Source organism: Vigna angularis, chromosome 9 (genome assembly GCF_016808095.1).
Source record: "Vigna angularis cultivar LongXiaoDou No.4 chromosome 9, ASM1680809v1, whole genome shotgun sequence".
Lineage (NCBI taxonomy): Eukaryota > Viridiplantae > Streptophyta > Magnoliopsida > Fabales > Fabaceae > Vigna > Vigna angularis.
This window is the reverse complement of record NC_068978.1, coordinates 7672241-7693493: the sequence shown is the minus strand read 5'-3', so window position 1 is coordinate 7693493 and position 21253 is coordinate 7672241. Positions and strand designations below refer to the sequence as shown.

At 33.1% G+C, this 21253-nt stretch overlaps 2 protein-coding genes across 3 annotated transcripts; both read right to left on the bottom strand.

Moving 5' to 3' along the window:
• Positions 1–5705: 5705 nt before the first annotated feature.
• On the bottom strand, positions 5706–9245 carry LOC108321599 (probable serine/threonine-protein kinase At1g01540). Its single transcript, XM_017553406.2, has 7 exons — positions 8532–9245; positions 7559–7663; positions 7347–7469; positions 7084–7254; positions 6676–6805; positions 6358–6567; positions 5706–6076 (listed from the first exon to the last, which is right to left on the bottom strand). The coding sequence occupies exons 1-7, from the start codon at positions 9086–9088 to the stop codon at positions 5906–5908; spliced, it is 1467 nt and encodes a 488-aa protein (XP_017408895.1). The 5' UTR covers positions 9089–9245; the 3' UTR covers positions 5706–5905.
• Positions 9246–11404: 2159 nt separating this feature from the next.
• Positions 11405–18034, bottom strand: LOC108321601 (protein REVEILLE 5-like). 2 transcript variants are annotated; one of them, XM_017553410.2, is made up of 8 exons: positions 17577–18034; positions 16219–16276; positions 15457–15580; positions 15179–15355; positions 14931–15065; positions 13233–13342; positions 13050–13109; positions 11405–11997 (listed from the first exon to the last, which is right to left on the bottom strand). In XM_017553410.2, the coding sequence occupies exons 1-8, from the start codon at positions 17807–17809 to the stop codon at positions 11890–11892; spliced, it is 1005 nt and encodes a 334-aa protein (XP_017408899.2). In that variant the 5' UTR covers positions 17810–18034; the 3' UTR covers positions 11405–11889. The 2 variants fall into 2 exon arrangements, with proteins under 2 accessions (XP_017408899.2, XP_052724214.1); XM_052868254.1 differs by having other exon boundaries at positions 11405–11992; positions 17577–17970.
• Between the last annotated feature and the right edge of the window lie 3219 nt (positions 18035–21253).

Below are 21253 nucleotides of genomic sequence, written 5' to 3'. Positions count from 1 at the left end.
CCGTATAGAATTTTAATGACAAAGTTTAACCTCTCATTAATGCAGTCTCTAGCACTATCACACACACCATAGGAAGGGACATAATTGATTAGAATCAATTTAGTGCTATCAGAACTAACAAGTGACTTGTTTTTACCCATATGAACCTTATTCATGGGATCTCCAATCACAAAGGTTGGGTTACCATCACTTGTTTGTTTGTCAGTGGCTTAAGTCCCATTCCCCTTGATGTTTCTAAGATCATATTTCTTCCCAAGGGTTTTGTCAGAGGATCTGCTAGATTCCTTTCTGACTTCACATAGTCAATGGAAATAGTTCCACTCTTTAGCAGCTGCTTCACCAAATTGTGTCTCAATTGAATATGTCTATTCTTTCCATTGTAATTCTTGTTTTTAGTTATAGCTATTGCCGATTGGCAATCACAGTGTATTGACACTGATGGGGTTGGTTTCATTCCTAGTGGAATGTTTGCTAAGAAGTTTTTCAACCACTCAGCCTCACTACCAGCCATCTCAAGAGCGACAAACTCAGATTCCATTGTTGATCTTGCAATAATAGTTTGTCTGGCTGATCTCCATGTAATCGCACCACCCCCAAGTGTGAATACATAACCACTAGTGGATTTTGTCTCATCTGAATCAGAGATCCAATTAGCATCACTATACCCTTCTAGTACAGCGGGAAATCCACTATATTCAATGGCATAATCCATTGAACCTCTTAAGTATCTCATAAGCCTAGAAAGTGCATCCCAATGTTCTTGATTTGGACATTGAGTGTACCTACTCAGTCTACCTACTGCATAAGCAATATCAGGTCTAGAAAAGCTCATCAAGTGTAGTAAGCTCCCAATTATCTGGGCATACTGAGGCTGAGATAATGATTCTCCTCTATTTTTCATTAATTTAGAGTTAGCATCATAAGGGGTACTCACTGGTTTTAAGTCATAAAATCTGAACTTCTTAAGTAGTTTCTCAATGTATTGTTCTTGGGATAGTAGTATACTATCTCCCTTCCGTATGATTTTAACACCTAAAATTACATTGGCTTCACCCATGTCTTTCATTTCAAAGTTCGATCCTAGAAATAATTTAGTTCTAGTAACAATCTCATTGCATGTACCAAAAATTAACATGTCATCCACATACAAACATATAATGACGCAATCACCATTTTCAAATTTAGAGTACACACATTTATCAGCATCATTAGGTGAAAAACCATCACATAGCAATACATTATCTAGTTTTTCATGCCACTGTTTTGGTGCTTGTTTCAATCCATACAAAGATTTTAAAAGTTTACAAACTTTATTCTCTTGACCGGGTACTACACACCCTTCAGGTTGAGTCATATAAATTTCCTCCTCTAAATCACCATTCAAAAAGGCAGTTTTGACATCCATTTGGTGTATCACTAGCTTATGGATGACTGCTAAAGCTAACAAAACTCGAATAGAGGAAATCCTAGTCACAGGGGCAAAAGTATCAAAGTAATCTATGTTGGGTTTTTGAGTAAAACCTTTTGCTACTAATCTTGCCTTATACTTCTCTATGGATCCATCAGGATGATACTTTTTCTTAAAGATCCACTTACAACCAATGGGTTTTGCTCCTTTAGGCAAATCTACTAAAGTCCAAGTATTGTTTTTCTGAATTGATTCAATTTCAGTCTTAATGGCCTTATCCCACTGTTTTGCATCAGGAGCACTAATGACTTCTACAAAGTTACATGGATCATTGTCAACAAGATAAGTATAAAAGTCATCTCCAAAGGAAGTTTCCTTTCTCTGCCTTTTGCTTCTTCTCAAATCCTCATTTAAGGTATTACTATTATCATTATCATCAACAGGTTGAGACATCTCACTCACCTTTAAGGGAAATACATGTTCAAAAAATTCAGCATTTTTCGTCTCCATTATAGAATTTCTTTCAAGTATATCACTTTTAAGAACTAGAAACCTATAGGCAGCACTATGTTCAGCATAACCTAAGAACATGCAATCAGAGGTTTTTGAGCCTATTTTCCTTTTCTTAGGATCAGGTAACATCACCTTAGCTAGGCACCCCCACACTCTTAAATATTTAAGGTTAGGTTGGTAACCTTTCCACAACTCATAAGGAGTTTTACCGGTTTTCTTATGAGGTATTCTATTTTGTAAAAAACATGCAGTAAGCAAGGCTTCTCCCCAAAGGTTATCAGGTGCACCAGAACTAATAAGCATAGCATTCATCATTTCCTTAAGGGTTCTATTTTTTCTCTCAGCTACTCCATTAGACTCAGGTAAATATGGTGGAGTTACCTCATGGATAATACCTTCTTTAACACAAAAATCATTAAAAAGCACATACTCACCACCTCTATCTGATCTAATCCTTTTAATTTTCTTATTCAACTGATTTTCTACTTCTGCTTTGTAGGTTAAAAACACATCAAAGGCTTCATCTTTGTGTTTGATTAAGTATACTTTGGTGTATCTAGAATAATCATCTATAAAGGTCACAAAATAATTTTTACCTCCTCTAGACATGGTTTGTTTCATATCAGCTAGATCAGTATGAATTAACCCTAATAGCTCAGTTTGACGTTCTACAGAGAAACATGTTTTCTTTGTTATTTTAGATTCTACACATATATCACATTTACTACTCTGTTTATCATGCATATTAATCAATCCTAATTGTTTTAATTTCATAACATAGGAAGAATTCAGATGTCCTAATCTAGCATGCCATATATCATACGAGTCAACAATATAAGCAGAAGAAGATGATTCATTAATATTAAGAATGAAGAGTCCTTGATCACAATATCCCTTCCCCACGAAAACATTATTTTTTGTCATAATGATCTTGTCAGACTCAAAAGTCACTTTAACCCCCACTTTTACCAGTAGTGATACAGAGATTAAATTAACTCTGATTGATGGCACATGTAACACGTCACTCAAGGCCAGAGTCTTTCCAGATGTGAGTTTGAGAAGAACTTTTCCTTTTCCCAGAACAGGAGTGGTCCTGGAATCACCGAGGTAGACGTGTTCTTCTCCATCCCCTACACTAGTGTAAGAGGTAAAAGCACTTCTGTTTGCACAGATATGCCTGGTAGCACCAGAGTCTACCACCCACTTGCTCACATTGGTCATCAGATTTACTTGAGAAACGACCACAGCAATAATGTCATCTCCTTCGACTATATTAGCCTTAGGAGGATTGTCGTTTCTTACTCTGCGCCTGCACTGTGGTGCATGATGGCCTGGCTTCCCACATACGAAGCAATTTCCTTTCTTTTTAAAGTTGGGTTTAGATTCATGGGGACGAGATTTAAGAAAATTATTTTTCTTTTTGTGATCAGGTTTGTATTCGTACCTTTTTGGAGCAGGTTTTCCTTCTACTATATTTGCTTTCGCAGATAAAGCTTTGGCCCTTGTAGTAGCAGACTCCTTTCTGTTGGTATCTTCAATTATTATGTGTGTAATGAGTTCTGGTAGAGACATTTGCTTGTGCCTGTGTTTCAACTGTTGTTTGTAATCTGTCCAGGATGGCGGCAATTTCTCGATCAGAAGTTCTGAAACAAATTCATCCGGTAGTAGAATGTTTTCTGCTTTGATGTCTTCGAGCAACTTGTGGTATTCGTTGATTTGAGTTTTTATGTCCTTGTCTTCAATCATTTCCCAACGGTAGTAATTTCCTATGACGAATCTTTGTCTGACGACATCTTCGGCAGTGTATTTGAGAATCAACGAGTCCCAAATGTCCTTTGCTTCCTTGTAGGAACAATACACATCGAACAAATCATTAGAAAGTGCACTAAGCAGAGTATGTCGGCATACCTTGTTTGCATAAGTCCACTCTTCAACTAGTTTTGAGTTTGAAAGAATAGTGGAGTCGGGCTTCGGAGATGAAAGAGCAGCAACAACTCCATACATGTCTAAAAGTGTGGAAACGCGTTCTTGCCAACGTCGGAAATTCTGTCCAGAGAAAATCTCGATTTTTGACACGTCCGGAAGAGATTTTGCGAAGACCGTCTGGGTTCCGGAAACAATATTCTGAGTCTCCGGGATTGAGTTGTTGTTGTCAGCCATAAGTCCTTAAGATTGTTGTAAAATTGCTGACAAAATCACGAACAAAATTTCCTGAAGCGTGTAGAGTCACTGTCCTTAAGGACTTATCCGCGGTGTATTGCGCAAGTCCCCCAGGATACAACAGGAACTTCCCAGAATATATCTGAGGATCTCAGAACTAGCAAGAAACTCTTAAAAGTATATACCCAGGATAGTATTATAAAAGAAAATGAGAGAATGAGAGAAGAGAATTTTATGATGATGATTTTTCCATGAATCTGGAAATGAGCAAATGGCTCATTTATAGGTGGAAAAAATCAAACCGTTGCATTAGAAAATGAACGTTGCAGTACGGTTGGCCAAAGACGTTGCTTCTCAACGTATACTTCAACGTTGCAAAGGTTAACGTTGTTAATCAAACGTTGCAACAACGTAAACTTTCTTTTGCAATATAATAATATTTTTATAACAAGAGGTTGGATTTATTAAAAATAATTGTGAAAAACCTAAAATGAAAAGTATATTTGTATCATTCAGAAATAAAATGGAAACAATTTTATATAAAGGAAATGATTTTTATATTTTTAATTACTAACAAAACCATTTTGATACATTGACATGAAACAAAGTACACTGTTGTTGTTCCATAAAGCTTTAATAGGTTGTAGCAGTTAGCACCAACAGCTAAGTGTGTATATATCAATTTCTGCAAGAAAGCGACTTCTGAGATTAAGGCAAAAAGAAGAACAATGAAAGTGCTTATCTCCATAACACGTAATTGGGTGGATATTTACGAGATTGGAAAGGTAAATAATATATTATGATTGTCCATTTTATAGTATGAAAGGTTATAAAAATAACAAATAAGAAGTTTCGGGGGTGAATAAACAGATAAATGTTAGTTTATTCTGAAAGGGTCCACAGTTGACAAAAAGTCAATAATCAATGTAGCTTGACAAATGCCTTTTTTGACAAATCTATGTAAGTGATTATAAATTATAATCACCCATCCAAATCAATGTCAGGTTCCAAAGCACAGAGAAATTAACATTTGAAAGGGAACCAACAGTGTGAAAGAGTTACAGTGGTTTAAGCATTTCAAGGATAATTTGTCATGAGAAACTAACTAACCATTGAAGAATATAGAAAGAGACAAAAAAAGGGTATCCCCAGATGCACTCATAATCGGACACCAGTCACTGTTGCTCATGCACTGGCAAGTTTGGCATTGACAATGAAGCCTAATTCTTTGACCAAGTTCCTGCAACTTCCATACTCTCAGTGCCTGTTATTCCATTGGGAAATGTAAGCCATTCATGGCAAAAAGAGTTGAAGATACAGTTGATATTCATTACGATCCAGCGTGTTCATTTATCACAACAAAACAATAATGAAGTTGGCAATGATGTTAATGGATTGAAACTGTTTCCATCAAGATAGCTGGATGGTAGGCCTGTTGCTCAGAAGCATCTAACTGGACCCACCAATTACACTCATAAAATGCTAAATTTCCCAACATATGGATGGGACCAGGATGCAGTGTTTGAAACAAAATATTGGAGACAAAGGTGGTTGATAACATATTTTGACCACATGAGGAAGAGCTACCACTGTGCAATACTTATCCTACTTTGTCTAACAAACAGAAACACAAAATAATTTTGAATTCTATAGTAATGAATCAGAGTATACAAAAGAACCCCCCAGATTGAGGTAGGTGACTGGGGACATTATGCAAATAGGGGACTAATTACTTCTTTCATCATCAAAGTACAAATAAATATCATCAAAACTACTAGGAAGAAAAATAATATGGCACATTGCTTTTCAGTTATCATGCTACAATTATTTCCATCTAGTAGGCTGATGATGGTGATATCTACTACTAGTAGAACTGTCATCTTCACTCTGAGAGTTGATTTCTCCACCTGTTTGCCTTTTATCTAATCCTGAGCCTTTATGCTCCAGTTGATAATCACGGTGGGAACGGGAAGATTCTCCCTCAGTCCTTCGTTCCTACAGACAGGAACAACGAAAGAGATAAGCATCAGATTACAGCAAAACTGAATTCTTTATTTTTGGAATTTAGATTCTCTACTGAATTTTTGGTGTTGTCTCACTACTGTGCCTGCAAAATATAATGATTGACACTTATTTTGATGTTTTAAAATATATTAAAAAGAATTATAATATTTCAACATCAGTGTATTTTTAATGTTCAGCAGAAGACAACACCAAAAAACCCAGTAGAAAATCTGGACTTCTGTTTGCTGGTTTGAAAAGAAGAAAGAACATACATCACGGAATAAGAGGTCCTCAGCCTCGAGCATGTGGATAACATGGCCTATTTTAGGCCTCTTTGCAGCATCAGGGTCGACACATCGAAGAGCAACCAAAAGAGCCCGTTTAATAGCCCTTGAAGATGGCTTTTCAGCAATCTTAGGATCAACTACTTCCTCAGATTTTCGATTCCCAACCATGCTTTTCAACCACTCTATCAAATTAACCTGAAAGAATTCCAACTTCCAGAGTTAGGGGAAACAAGAGAGAACCATGCAGACAACAATAAAATGAAACAATCTCAAAACTGTTGACTGTGTTGGTATGTTTCCAACCTCTCCTTGTGGTCTACTGTAATCAACAGGACTTCTTCCTGTAATTATTTCCATGATAAGTATTCCAAAACTATACACATCACTCTTCTCAGTCAGCATTCCGGTGCAGGCATACTCAGGTGCAACATAACTGCAGAAAAGAAAAAAGAGGAGAATCACTAATTGTGGTTGTGGACCTTGAATTTCAGTAATACTACCTCGCTTCTCATGTATAATATGTATTTTTTGTTTTACGAAAAAGACATTGTAGGAAGAATATCTATTGATTGTAAAAATTAAAACACTTTACTGTTTTCCTTAACATGTGCAAAGTTGGTTTTTCTTTGCTTATATATGAGAATGGAGGTAGTGATAACTAATTATAATACCAAATAGAGATAGGAAAAAGCTTTGTTAAACCATACTAACCCAAAGGTTCCCATAACTCGAGTAGTGACATAACTATGATCAGCAGACAAAAGCTTGGCAAGCCCAAAATCAGAAACCTTTGGGTTCCATTGACGATCAAGCAGTATGTTGCTCGATTTGACGTCTCTGTGGACAACTTTCGGTTCAAGACCCTCATGAAGATAGGCCAGTCTGAAAAGATACACAGAAGAAATCACTTTGATCAAAGCCTTTCAAACACTGAAATGGATATCAGAATGCATATTAGACCATTGATACAGTACCCTTTTGCTGTGCCCAATATAATGTTCATTCGGATATCCCAGGTTATAGGGCTCACAGCTCCAACATCGCCGTGCAGCCACTGTTCTAGATTCCCATTGTCAACATATTCATATACAAGCATCCTGCGATACAACAACATATATCAAATGTTACAACATTCAAACCAAACAAACTTTCTATCTTCAATGTTCAAAGTAAACTGGAAAAATACCTGTAAGCTCCCTCAACACAGTATCCAAGCAACCTAACAAGATTCTTATGGCGCACACGACCAATTGCTTCTACCTCTACTTTAAATTCTCTCTCAGCTTGGCCTCTGATAATGAGTTAGACACAAAAATCACTTGTAAGAGAAAGAGAAACCCAAGACCACATTATTTTTCACTATACACCTACAGTTAGTGAGTGAGTAACCAAAGACGAATTCATTGGAAAATCTCAACAAAGTATGATTCTACAAAAACTCTTGAAAGTGACAACATAATCAATTCAGTAGTAACAAACAAGGAGCCGAAAAGAAAAACGATTCTTTTCTTCACATAAGTAAGCGACTTTACAACACAACACCCAGAAGTAGAAGACAAGGATAACGAAAAAAAGAAAGAAGGTTAAAAAGTATTACAAAAACAGTAGTAGCAAGAGTAAAACAGAAGGAGAACACAAGCAAAAAAAAATAAAAAGAAAAGATTCAATCAATGTTCACCACAAGAACTATTTCACTTCAGGCAAGTAAAGCTGCATTCCAAACTTAGCACAAGCATCCATTTAGCTCAACCCAAGCATTTCTTTATATTTTTTCAAAACACCAAAAAATCAAATTAAAAAAACGCAACCCCAAAACCCAAAAAAAAAAAAGCTTTCTCCTATGCAGATTTGAAAACACCACATGAACATTTGAACCCCAGACACCCAAATCGAGAAAAAAAAATTATATAAACACATGAATTTCCCCTGACACTTTTACTTTAACACACAGACCCAACCACAGATCAGAGAAACTCCATTTTTTCTTCAGCCACCCAGATTAAACCTCAAAATAAATAAAATAAATTTCCCGGTAATTCCCTGTAAAAATTTCATCTTTAATCAAGTCGAAGAATTGATCGATCCATGTAGCTCAGCCCACTTGAGCTGAATTTAATTATGACACAAAATTGAAGCATGTAACAAGAAGAGAGACATACTTATTATTCAAAAGGTTCTTGACAGCAACCTTGTTTCCATCAGGTAACAACCCACGATAAACAATTCCATAGCCACCTTCACCAATCACGTTCTCTTCACACAATCCATTAGTCGCAGCTTCCAGTTCCCTCAGCGTGAACCACCTCCCCCACCCGAGATGCGACACTTCGGGGCCCACACTCCCGCTCCCCAGTGACGACGCCGTTTCGCACAGGCTCACCGCTCCCCTGCTCTCCCCACTGGAGTACAGTACGGCGGCGGCGCGTGGCTCCGCCTTCGGAGGCGGGAGGTTGACGGTGTCTGGCGGCGGGGCAACGTGAACGATCTCCAGGATTTCCTTGGAAATGGGCGGCGTAGGGATGGCGGCGGCACGGCGGCGGAGGGGAGTTTTGTGGTGGTGGCGGCGGCGGGATGTGAGGCAGAGAGAGATGAGAAAGAGGACGATGACGATGAGGGATCCGACAAGGATTCCGATGACGACCCAGAGACGGAGGCCGAAGATGGAAGTGCGTTTGGAAAGCTCTGTGTTGACGAAAGCTGCGTCATACACTGACATGGTTAAAAACAGAGAATGTGGTGTTGTTAGAAAATTGGTGGCATTGGTTTTTGGAGAAAGTGAAGTTAAAGAAAGTTCATTGAACAAATTTCAGAGATAGACAGAGTGAAGAAGATGAGTTTGCTTATTTATATTGTTTTTGTCTGGTTTTTGTTCGAAAAAAAAAAGGTTAATGTAATTATTGCATTTGAAACGGGAATTTCATGATTATTGTATTATGTAGAATTGTCGAGGTAAGATCATTAATACTATAATTGATTTTGTATTCGGATTTAAGATGAATAAATGGGAGAACTTTTAGTATTTTGTATCTTTTTCAAAGATGTTAAAGAGAAAACAGAAGAATTGTTGAATCGTATCTTAGTTGTGATGAGTATTATTTAAAAAGATGAACTTTATTGTTCCCAGATGGTCAAGTTCAATTCAATTAGTTAATTATCTAATTCAAATGTGATTTTTTTTGGAAGAAGAGATGGTATTAAGAAAATTATACTTTCCTCCCTTATGTTATATTAAATAAAATTTATTTTCCTAAAGTTTTAGTGAAATGATAATTACTGGATTTTAAAAAGTACTTGCTTTCTTTATATCTTGATAAAATATACTTTAATAAGTGAAACATAAAGTTATTTTATTTATAAGTGAAACATTGACTTTAATAGGAAGTTTTTATAATCAAACAGTACGAGCATAGTAATTTTTTTTCTATTTTAAAAAATAATTTTATTAAATAAATGTTATTTAGTTATAACTTTGATTATGGTAAAATTACAAGATGTTAGGCAACAATGACTAGTGGTGTTTATTGATAGGAAAAAGATTATTTGATACCATTTGATAACTTTCAGAAAAATAAAATGGTTTTATCAAAAGTTAATTTTTAAGAGAGTATATAATTGTGAGAGATAGAGATAGAGTCAAATAATAATTAAAACAAATTGTGATGTCAAAATGCCACTATCCTTATTGATAACAACAATATTTATATACATCAGACATTTAGAATTTTAGTTCTTTTAGGTAACTTGTATTAACATTAATTAAATAGCGTGTACTTTTTAGAATTGATGTTGTTATTTAAATAAGGTTGTTGCATTTTTGTAGAAATAAATAAAAGCATTAGTTTTAGTAGATATTTAAGCATGTTAAAAGTTTATATAAATGTTGAATATTATAGAAATAATTTTGAAGATATAGTTGAAGTAAATGAATGAGATGTATGTTTGTGGTTGTTGGATTTAATTAGAGATAATGTAATTTCAAAGTCTTTTATACTATAATGTAATACTGCTACATAAGTATATTTGTTTTTGTATATAGATTTAGTATTTTGTGCATTGATATACTTGTATTTCAGAAGAATTATGGCTTTTAAGATGGATTTACTAATGATATATTAAAAATAGTAATACTGTACAACTACATGTAAAATATGTTTAAATTGTTGTGAATAATTTTCATTGTATAACTACATTCAAAATAAATCATAATGATTCAGTTAAATAATAATGAAAAAAAAGTAAGTTATAATTATTATAATACTATTTATAATGAACTTTTTGGATAAATCAGAACATGATACACCTTTTTTCAGTTCAAAGGCCCATATAGTATAAAGATCATATTTATTTGGCCCATTACTGTTTTCCTATATTAGAAGGGGTTATTTAACTTTCGAAACTAACTATAGTGATAGTTATGGTTTCGCTCAAATTTAATATTAAAATCATGTTTACTATAAAGTAGGTTATTTTAAGGTGTTCTTTTAATCGAGAAAACAAATATGATAGAAAATTTATTAGTATTTTTTTAGTTAAATATATTATATGAAATTAAATTTAAACTTTAAATATAGATAAAATATAATTATCTTAATTCAATGATATTCTTTTTAAATTAAACAATTTAAATATGTCAAAAACATTTAACAAAATTGGTTAGAAAAACTATACACATTCATTTTACCAAACTGTATCAAAGTTTTAACACTTTTAAGTTTTCAACCTAGTCATTTTCTTAGTATGAGACTCGAATACACCACAGAATATTTGCTTCCACGTCAGATGAAGTCATCTCATTAAAAGTAAAATTAATTTGATATTTGTTTCAAGATCATATCAGGTCATCATCCATTATGAATTAAAAACTATTTCAGATACGAAAAAAATAAAAATCTTATACTTATTATCTCAAATGTAAATCCAAACTTAAAACGCCAAATAAAATCATTTCGAGTAAAAACTATTTTAATTTCTGAATGAAAAAGGTTGCTGTAAACCAGGTAGGCAGTAAGAGAGGTTTTATAATACATGCATAGAAGGAGAAACTTATCTACACTGTTTTATTGTTTTATATATATATATATACACAAGGCAAACAGCAGTTCCTAATTCCTAACACTGCTCTTAAATATTAAATGCTAATTCAAAGCTTCGCAGCATAACACGAAAAACACTCAGACTGTACAGTAAAGCCTCCAGAAGTGACCTAACAGGACTCTCATTGTCCTGCATTCCAAGGACAACCATCTTCAAAAGATATACACAAAACACTAGCATATCTACCATCTATCAGTGCCAAGAACAAACAAAAACTCAATCCGAAAGCTATACATACATATATGTATATATATGTATGTATATATTTATGTATGTACATCTAATATACATATGCAAGCATTAAGAAGCTACACTTCCTTTTAGCAAAACCTTGTCTTTTTTCTCCTTCTTGCTCCCACTTATGTGCATTCTTCACCAAATAGATTGAAAACATTCTACAGTGAAAAACCATTCTCGACATCCTTATGCAGACAGAATAGCACTCTCGGATTTATTAGTGAGGGATTTGCTGCAAATATTAACATGCTTCGACTCATCAGAGTCGGTATCATATGATGAAAGCAGCCTTTTCTGCATTAAAAAAGAATTTGTTAGTGGACCATGAAGAAGTGCATGTTATGGAAAAAAGAATAAAATAATTTAAGCTGGGACTAGGACTTTGTCATGCAGAATAATAAAACAACACTTGCATGTCTGTGAATTCGGAACAAACAGAAAAAGAATAGAATGCTGCAGAATATCCGTGCATGCAATTCAAAATAAATAAATGCATAAAATAGTTTTTCTAAACTTCGTGCGTGTGTGAATAACTGCAATGAGTCCTCATCATTGGGGCATTGATTTTATACATTCTACTGAGTCTATTAGGACGAGTTTTTTCACTAAGACTTCTAAGAAAAAAAAAAGACTAAAGATGAAATTAACTTTTCCATAAGTTAAATTTAGATTATATATAAACTAATTAGCAGAAATTGTCTTGTATAACTTCCTCAAACTTTTATTTTTAACTTATGAATAAATTAATTTTGATTTATGGAAAAGTTAATTTTATTTATTTATTCTTTCTTTCTTTTCCTCTCCCAAAAATCCTTTAGGAGTAGCTCGTCTAAACAGACCCCCAATGTCAAACAGCTAAAGTGTACAACTGCAAAAATAGGAATCAATAAGGGTCCATTGTTACTGAACAGACTTATTTAAATATAATGCAAAGTGAAATCAAAATAATAAGCATGAACACAACGGCAAGAATGTGGAGATATTGCAAAGTACAATATAGCCAAAGTCAGAAATCCCATATCATGCTCCAGAAAATAAATTCAATTTTAAAACCACCCACACTGCTAAACAACATACGTGCAGTGATAGAGCCATAACTATAATCATCGCAGACCTAGGGGCTTATTGAGGATTCCGGTAACAAAATATCAACGTGGTGACATCAATATATTTACTGGTTAAAACTAATCCCCCCATTTGAAGGCAATTTAATAACATAAACTCACATCTTCGTTAAGTTGGATAATAAAAGCAAGCAACAAGGATTAAAAGATGACTTTGGCATCTAGCAGCTAATGCGATGGGGTCAATAACTAAAAAATACAAACTGTTGGAAACAAACTTACATGGTCCTCAAACTCTGGACTCATTAAATTGACCGATAGATTTCTCATCAACAGTAATACCTGCAAAACAGAACAATATAAAATACTCAGGCAGACAAAAGTACGAACATGAATCCAAAATTTGGACCTTTAGTCCCCGAAAGATAAAGAGGAAAAGAAAATGATGGACTTGATATTAATTACCGTTTCCACATTTATTGGGTCCATCTGTCTTAGTTTCTGAAGTTGATTAGTCGAATTTGGATCAAAAACACTGCCAATGAAGCTGTAGACTTGAGCAAAATCTGGCATTACTGTATACACAAGTCAAACTTATCAACAAGTGAAACAATGCTCAACACTTGTAACACCAGACATATAGCATAGCAAAACATAGCAAACTTAAAACATTAATACTGTTCATAAATATTTCTATTGTTATGAAAATTGGAAAAATTTACAAATGTTTATACACACTACTCACTTCAGAAATTATATTCTGAAAGGAGAAACATGCATATTATTCATTGTCAAAAGGTCCAGATGTGCTGGATATAATATGTCTACTCTAGCCCACCCCTACTTGTTTCTTAAAGCCCCAGTAACACATGAAAAATGCATACTTTGAATTAAGGGCCCAGCTTCAACTCTTGGGTAGTCAACCATAAGCCAACTCTAAAATATTTTATGTAGCAGTGGTACAGGCACACAAAATAACAATTTTACCATCACTCCTGCCGTCCCCTCAATATAGCAGCTCTAGAGCTCTATGTATAATCAAGTCACTTTCATTGCTTAATAACTGATTCCAAGGGTCTCTGACTCTACTTGAACACGATTGAAGATAAACAAATGCAAAGTTCAAGAAATGTGTTATAATAACATAATTTTTACTTCCTTGAACTAAAAGCTTTAAGGAATGCTCCCTGTGCAGCTTAATTAAATTTTCTTCTTGATCTTAGGTACCTTTAAAGCTTATTTGGACGAATTTTTCCATAACCTCTACTAGGAAAAAAAATAAGAAAATTCGAAATCAACTTTTCCATAAGCTAAAATTAGCTTATGCAAGAGCTAATTTGTAGAAGTTCTCTTCTCTTATATAGCTTCTCTAAATTTTTATTTATAATTTGTTTTCACCTAAAATTAGTTTATGCATGAGTAATTTGTAGAAGTTTTCTCTCTCATACAGCTTTTCTAAATTTTTATTAATAACTTGCTTATAAGCTAATTTTAACTTAAGAAGAAGGTAATTTCATGTTTTTTTTTTCTTATTTTTCTATTCTAATAGGAGTTAGGAGAAACTCGATCAAATAGGTGAGCTTCGTATCCATTAAACTTGAGCTAAAAATAACAGAAAAATAATACTTCAAACTCCCACTTTTCTTCACCACTACTCCTACTCATAGCTATACAATTAGCTACGAAACTACTAAAACTTTCGAGTAAGATCGAACCTTAAAAAATCACGGCAACTTCTTTATCAAAGAATAGCATAGCTCAGGTTCAGTGATGATATTCTAGAATAAGCCTATTCTAATAGATAACAAGCTGATGCACAATTTCTTTTATCTATCTCCTTAATAGCAAATATCCTAATGAATGAGAAACTTTATCTTTTACTTGATGACATGATATCTATAAATCAATCCACAACTAGATGAATAACTCTACGAGACAGTGAGGATAATTGGGCAAATGCCAAAACAACAATCATCTCAGAAAATTATCTTTTTCCCAAAAAAGTACAAGCTTCATGACTTCTTTTTCCGTTTTAGTTCAATCAAAACTCAAGAAGTGCCTAATTATCTAAAACTACAATTTCCAAGTTTTATGATAAGTTTCAGTTAAATATTTTGTATGCCCACTTCAAGAAGTTCGATTTAAAGAAAAAAGTATTCTAACCTTTCATTGGCTTGCCCTGGCTACCTTGATTCATCTTTTTGCTACTTGGCCAAATTGGATGGGTGTTCTCATTACTACTGCTATAGCAACAGTTAAGAGGAATAGTTTGTGCCACTCCGGTCAAGCCCATGTCATCTAAGAAACCAAAAAACTTTCCAGGTTAGCGGAGCCTTCCTCAATGAAATACATATTTGAAAACAAAAAAAAAAATTGTAAAACAAAACATTAGATTTCAGGACAAACAAAACCTCTAGTCACTTGAGGCACATTGACGGGTGGTTTAGCATTATAGTTCCAAGTCGTCAAAGGCATGTTGGTAACTGGAGTTCCAAGAACAGATGAAGAATCCGAGCTATAAATATATGCAGGTTCAATGAAAGCAGATGAAGGTTGCAGTGGGCCCATAACTTGGGATGCAGTAGGAGCTGATAAATTGAAAAAAGAAAAAAAAAACGAGTTATTTAAAAATAGATTCAATAGACAAAACCAGTGAACATTAAACGTGGTTGACATTAGCAATACTAACTGATTTTAGGAGCCTTTTGAGGGTATGGGTGAGTAGCTTTTCTCTTTGGCCGGGGAGGAGGAACATGTTCACTTGTTCCATTCTTCTGAACTTTAAGAAAATACTTCTGTGCATGACTTCTTATCTGCCAAATAGAATTTACAAAGAATGTTGAAGAAAGGATAGTTAAAGGAACATATAACGAATGTCAGAGATTCGCACCAAGAAAGTTGATGAAATAAACACCATAACATTATACAATCCAAGATGAGTATCTATATAACTTTATGTCCTTTCTTTTCTACTTAAGTACAAATGGACCAAAGTAACAAATTAAAAGTTCATGTCCCTAATCCCACGATCAACTCTTAGATTTTGAAGAAAAAGACATAATAAATTGCATTTAGTTGTGATGCAAAAAAATCTAGACAACAATATTCTACGAACAACAATTAAAAATGACTTTGCTAGTAAGAGAAGATATAAGAGCATAAAAAGCAATGGGAAGATCCAAACTCAGGTCATGGGCTTCAATTGACAGTCTTTTGGAAATGATCAAGTCGCCATTTACTCATCTACAATTCAAGTATGATATTCAGTTGAGACACTGAAAATTGCACTAAATAGCCAGCATGGAACAGAAAATCCAAGAATAATGTGAAATTGTTAACAAATTTATTGTTGAGAACGTCAAGTTTCACTCCTTTTAAATAAACAGACTCAATCAGCTAGCATCCGCTAGTATCTTGTTCTTTGTTTTCCTTTGGCTTCTATAGTAATTACCTGGATAACAGTTTTTGAACCAACAAATGCTTCAATCTTTTTCCAGTCCCGATCAAATCTGAAATTAGTCAAGAAAAAAAAAATGAGAAACGCAGAAGAAAATAAGCAAAAATAAACAAATAACTGATAACCCATCCTATTTGTTTCATATACTGCTTTTGGCATGGGATCAACAGAAGGAAAAAAAAAAACATTTTGATTTCAGGTGCATAGGTGATGTTAACCAGAAAGCACGGAATTGCATTCCTTGGTGAGCACAATGCACACTTGCAAAATGGAAAAATACCAACCATATGGCTTTATGATACTTTCCGATGCTTCTCTCTAAATGACCTGTGGAGTTTCTAAACCCTAATTCCTTCAATTCTTCACCTTCTAAAGAATTTGCATGCTATAAAAAAAGCTGTGTACATGTAAGTGTAATGATGTTTGTTAAAAGTATATAATTGAATGAAGATGTGAAAAAAACAGTTTAGGCATAATAACATGAGGAGTCCCCCCAGAACTGCATTTAACACACCAAGTATTGACAAACTGTTCTAACAATATATGTCTTCCCTCTAAAAACATTCCACTACAGCATCTTCACTCTGCCACTCGTTCCTTGATTGGAAGGGGCAACCTATTGTTGAAAAAGTCTAAACTAAACACGGTGCAAAAAAATCGTTAACCTGTGAAACAATAAATGCAATGGCTTAGACCACTTTGTTTTCGAACTATTTCACGTATGGATACTGCTCGTCCAGGATTTCAGATAGTAAGGTAGGATTGGGTGTTTGCAATATGATTAAGTACAAAATGTCAAAAAGTAGCAAGAATTACCTTCTCACTATAATAATAATAATAATAATTATAATAATAATAATAATAATAATAATAATAATAACCCACCCTACATAAACTGCTTTACAACCTACCAGAGTTGAAATTAAGCAAATAAAATTGAAATTACAATTATTAAAGAAAAACAAATAAGTTTTTTCCCGTGCAAAAAATGTTCCTTTTAAACCTCATCTTCCTCAAAACTAAAAACCCAAATCATATTAGCGAAGTAGCAGCAACGAAACATTAAAATCATTAAAAAGAAGCAAATAATTTCGAAAACCCCAATTAAATAAACGAACCAAAAATATATCCCCAAAATATTCTCACTATAGCCACCTATTCCTTACAAACTACTTAACTAATAAAAACCTTAATTCACCATTAACAAATCATCTAGAAACAACCAGAACTGCCAAATTCCCAAAAAATCTAAAAGAATCACCAATCCTCCAATTCCTTGCCAGTGAGTAATTCACATCCAAGGAATTTCATTTCCATGAAAAATAAAAATAAAAATACAAAAACGAACTCACAATTGGAGAGCTTCTAGAAATTTGTCGTGCTCCTGCTCGGTCCAGCTCTCCCTGGACTTTGTAATCGTGTAGGGTTTCCGGATCTTCTTATTTGGATCCTCCACGGCGGGGGAAAGAGCTGGAGTCTGAGTTGGCGGCGGTGGCGGCGGAAGAGAATTCACGCCGGGAAGGGTCATATTGGAGGGATCGAAGAAGTAAAAGCCTTGGGCGGGGTTTGGGTTCACCGACACCATCAAGCAGACAAAACAGTAACCTCAATTCGATTTCGTCAGTGTTTGGTGTTCCAAAACCTGTTTCTTTGTTTCCAGCAACTATATATCTCCCACTGTGCGCTGTTCTCGTGTTCGTTTCGTTCGTCCTCTCGCGATTTTCGTCTCTGTAATCTCAAATTCCAACCAACGTTTTATATAGATGTAAAGAAGCAGGCGAAATTACTTTTCTATCCTTAGACCCCTTTTGCGCTTGCGTGGTGAGTCACCACCCTGTGGCGGTTATCTTGTTATGCTATTTGCATTTTTTTTCTGGTTACAAATTATTTGCCGATAAAAAATGTATTTTCGTTTGGATGTGTTTTTTTTAGAAAGTTAAATAAAAAAAGTTTGAAAAACGAAATGCATGAACTTATAAATTTGTAACTAAGGAAATTTAACACACGCATGAAACTAATACACCTTCTCGGAAACATAACGTGATAATAAATATAGTTAAACATAAAAAATTAAAAATTAATTACTTGTCATATGATAATTATTTTTTTTATTAAGCGTACTTAGTGATACCACTTCTTTATATTAATTAAGATGTAATTGTTGATGAAAAACTAACGAACTATTGTTCTCTTAATTATAATTTATTATGATGTAATTGTCTACTATAATTCGTTATGGGTTATTAATTAAAAGCAATTTTAACAACCACTATAATGTCCATTGTTAACCTTCTTTTATCTTTCTGTTTTAGATATTTTAATAACATGGTATAGCAGAAGATTTTGAGAAGATAAATCAATATAACTAAATGTTTAGGTGGAGTTAATACGAGAATTGAATGTTTAAAGTGCAACTGTGACGGAAGAACTAAGGGAAAAAAGAACATAAGCGTAGCTTCAAAGGTCGTATGTTGACTTTCCTTAATGTTACAATGATGTCTTCTTTTAGTACTTACAAAATCTAAAGTGATAAGATGAAAGGTCACGTGATCAATTGAAAATGGTGGCAATCATTGAAACTTACGGTGAAAACAAGGGGCGACATAGCACACTAGATTTTGATAAGGATTAAATGCTTAGCTTAAAAAACAGCTTATTTTATGTTTCCAAAATAAAATAGTCTATGTTGTTGTGGGGGTGATACTTATATTATATTGAAGTTGGTGTTGAATTAGGGTTTATAGGATTGAAACGTGGAAGGTAAACGCTTTTCCGAAGGCTACAAAATACGATGTGTATTTTTTAAATAGGCGTGATTTTGGGTCTCGTGATCGTGATTATCGTAGATAATGAGAATGCAAATGGAGTGTGACTAAAGTTACTTTCGTGTGGAAAATTCTGGCTTCATCCACAACAAGAATCATGAATTCGTATTATCCTATTTTTAGAAAAATAAAATACCACTACCTATTTCTTGACTTTAAAAGGAAAAAAATATATATTTAAATTATAAAGAAGGGCATAAACAATGTTTAAAAAGATAATAAAAAATAACTTTTTTTAATGAGTAAAATTAGGATGGATGATGTGTGTTTATCTATTCCTTATCCCTTATTTGTCTCTCTAAAAAATAGTCAGAAACATGTTCTTAATTGCGGATTTATGGATATTTATAAATTATTAATTTTGAGTTTAAATATCTTATAAGGCTAAAAAAGAGATAAGATAGACTTATCTCTATAAGACCTATTCTCAAATAGCAACGGATTTATAGATATTTATAATTTTTTAATTCTAAATTTAAATATCTTATAACTTAAAAAAAAAGAAAACTTAGGATGGACTTATCCATGTAAGACCATTCTTAACTGTATTTGGATATATTTATAATTCATTAGTCTTAAATTTAAATATCTTATAATGCTATAAAGAAATAAGTGTGATCATGAACTTATCCGTATAAGACACATTCTCAAATAATTCGAATTTGCAGATGTTTATAATGTGTTAATTCTTAATAGATTTGTAGAATGCGAATGCGAATTATATGGAATAGACTTATGTAAAGAAAAAACTTAAATGTTCATCCAGTTCATTCACTTTTTCATTATCATTTATATGTCAACTCACATAATCTATCTTACATTATTATTGTATAAAAAAAATAATAGAATCATATATATATATATATATATATATATATATATATATATATATATATATATAAATGTTGCATATTAATTACAGAAAATTTCTTAAATTCAAGTAGCTAGTTAGAGAAATATAATTCATTGTCGAAGTTATAATTTCTTTTGCTAATTGAAGTGAGAAAGTTTTATAATTTTTAGCTAAAATGTAGATACTTTTTTCAACTTTCCTTTCATAATTTTGTAGCTAATTTGTCACAATTTTTCACGTTAATTCATAGTTAATTTGTCATCATAACTAATTTGTCATAATTTTGCTCTTGTTTAATTCGTAACAAATTTGTCGCAATTCTATTCTTATTAACCAATAAATAATGAACCACAATTCGCGAAAAGGAGAAAGTTTGTGTGAAAAGGGAAAACTTGCATATTGGAAAAGAAATTTAAATGGGTCGGGAAATAAGGTTTGACGTTAGGGGAAGACTTATGTGAAAGGGGGAAAATGTGAATCTGGGTTTGACATGAGGAGAAAAGCTTATGTGAAATTAGGTTTGATGCTAGGGAAAACTTTTTGCAAAAGGGGAAAAATGTGCTAAATGTAATTTAGGTTTGGGAAATTGGAAATATTTTTGAGAAGGAGGAAACATGAGAACAAAGAGGGAAGGTAAGTTTTGAAAAATTTAAGTTAGGAGAGAAAGTACAATAGTGAAAAATGTATTTAATTTGTGGAAGTGATAAAGAAAACAATTAAAACTCTCATTATTATTACTATTCAAATAATTCCTTTTAATTATATTTGTGGAGGATTTTTGTAATCTCCACAAAATAACTCTCATCAAATAATAACTTTTTTTATAGTCAAGGATACTATCCTATTATAAAAGTTGGGATAAAACACTTTATTTTTCTCTAAAGGTATTTTTGAAGGCTAACCTTTTAATTGGACTACTATTTAGAATAACAATATGATATTCAATATCACTTATATATCTCTTTTATTTTAAGTTCTTCAAACGTGTTAAAATAGTTAAAAATTAATTAAAATTAAAAAATGAATATAATAATATAGAAAGAGAAATTCTATCAGGTTTTTTTTTTCATTCTCTTTCACAAGCCATCTCCCTGTCTCAATTTCTTTCTTATTTCTTATTCGTTCCAAAATTTAATCACACCATATTGAAATTGAAGAACTAATAAGCATTTTGAATCGATTAAATTTCAAAATAGAGTAAGTTTTTATGTACTTTATAAAATCATTATTCTTTACTTTTCAGGTTGTTTTAGTCATCCATCTAAGGACAACTAAGAAAAGTGGTCCTCTCAACTTAATTTATCTTATAGTCAATTTTTGTTTTAATTGGATACATTCCTTTAGGATTTTG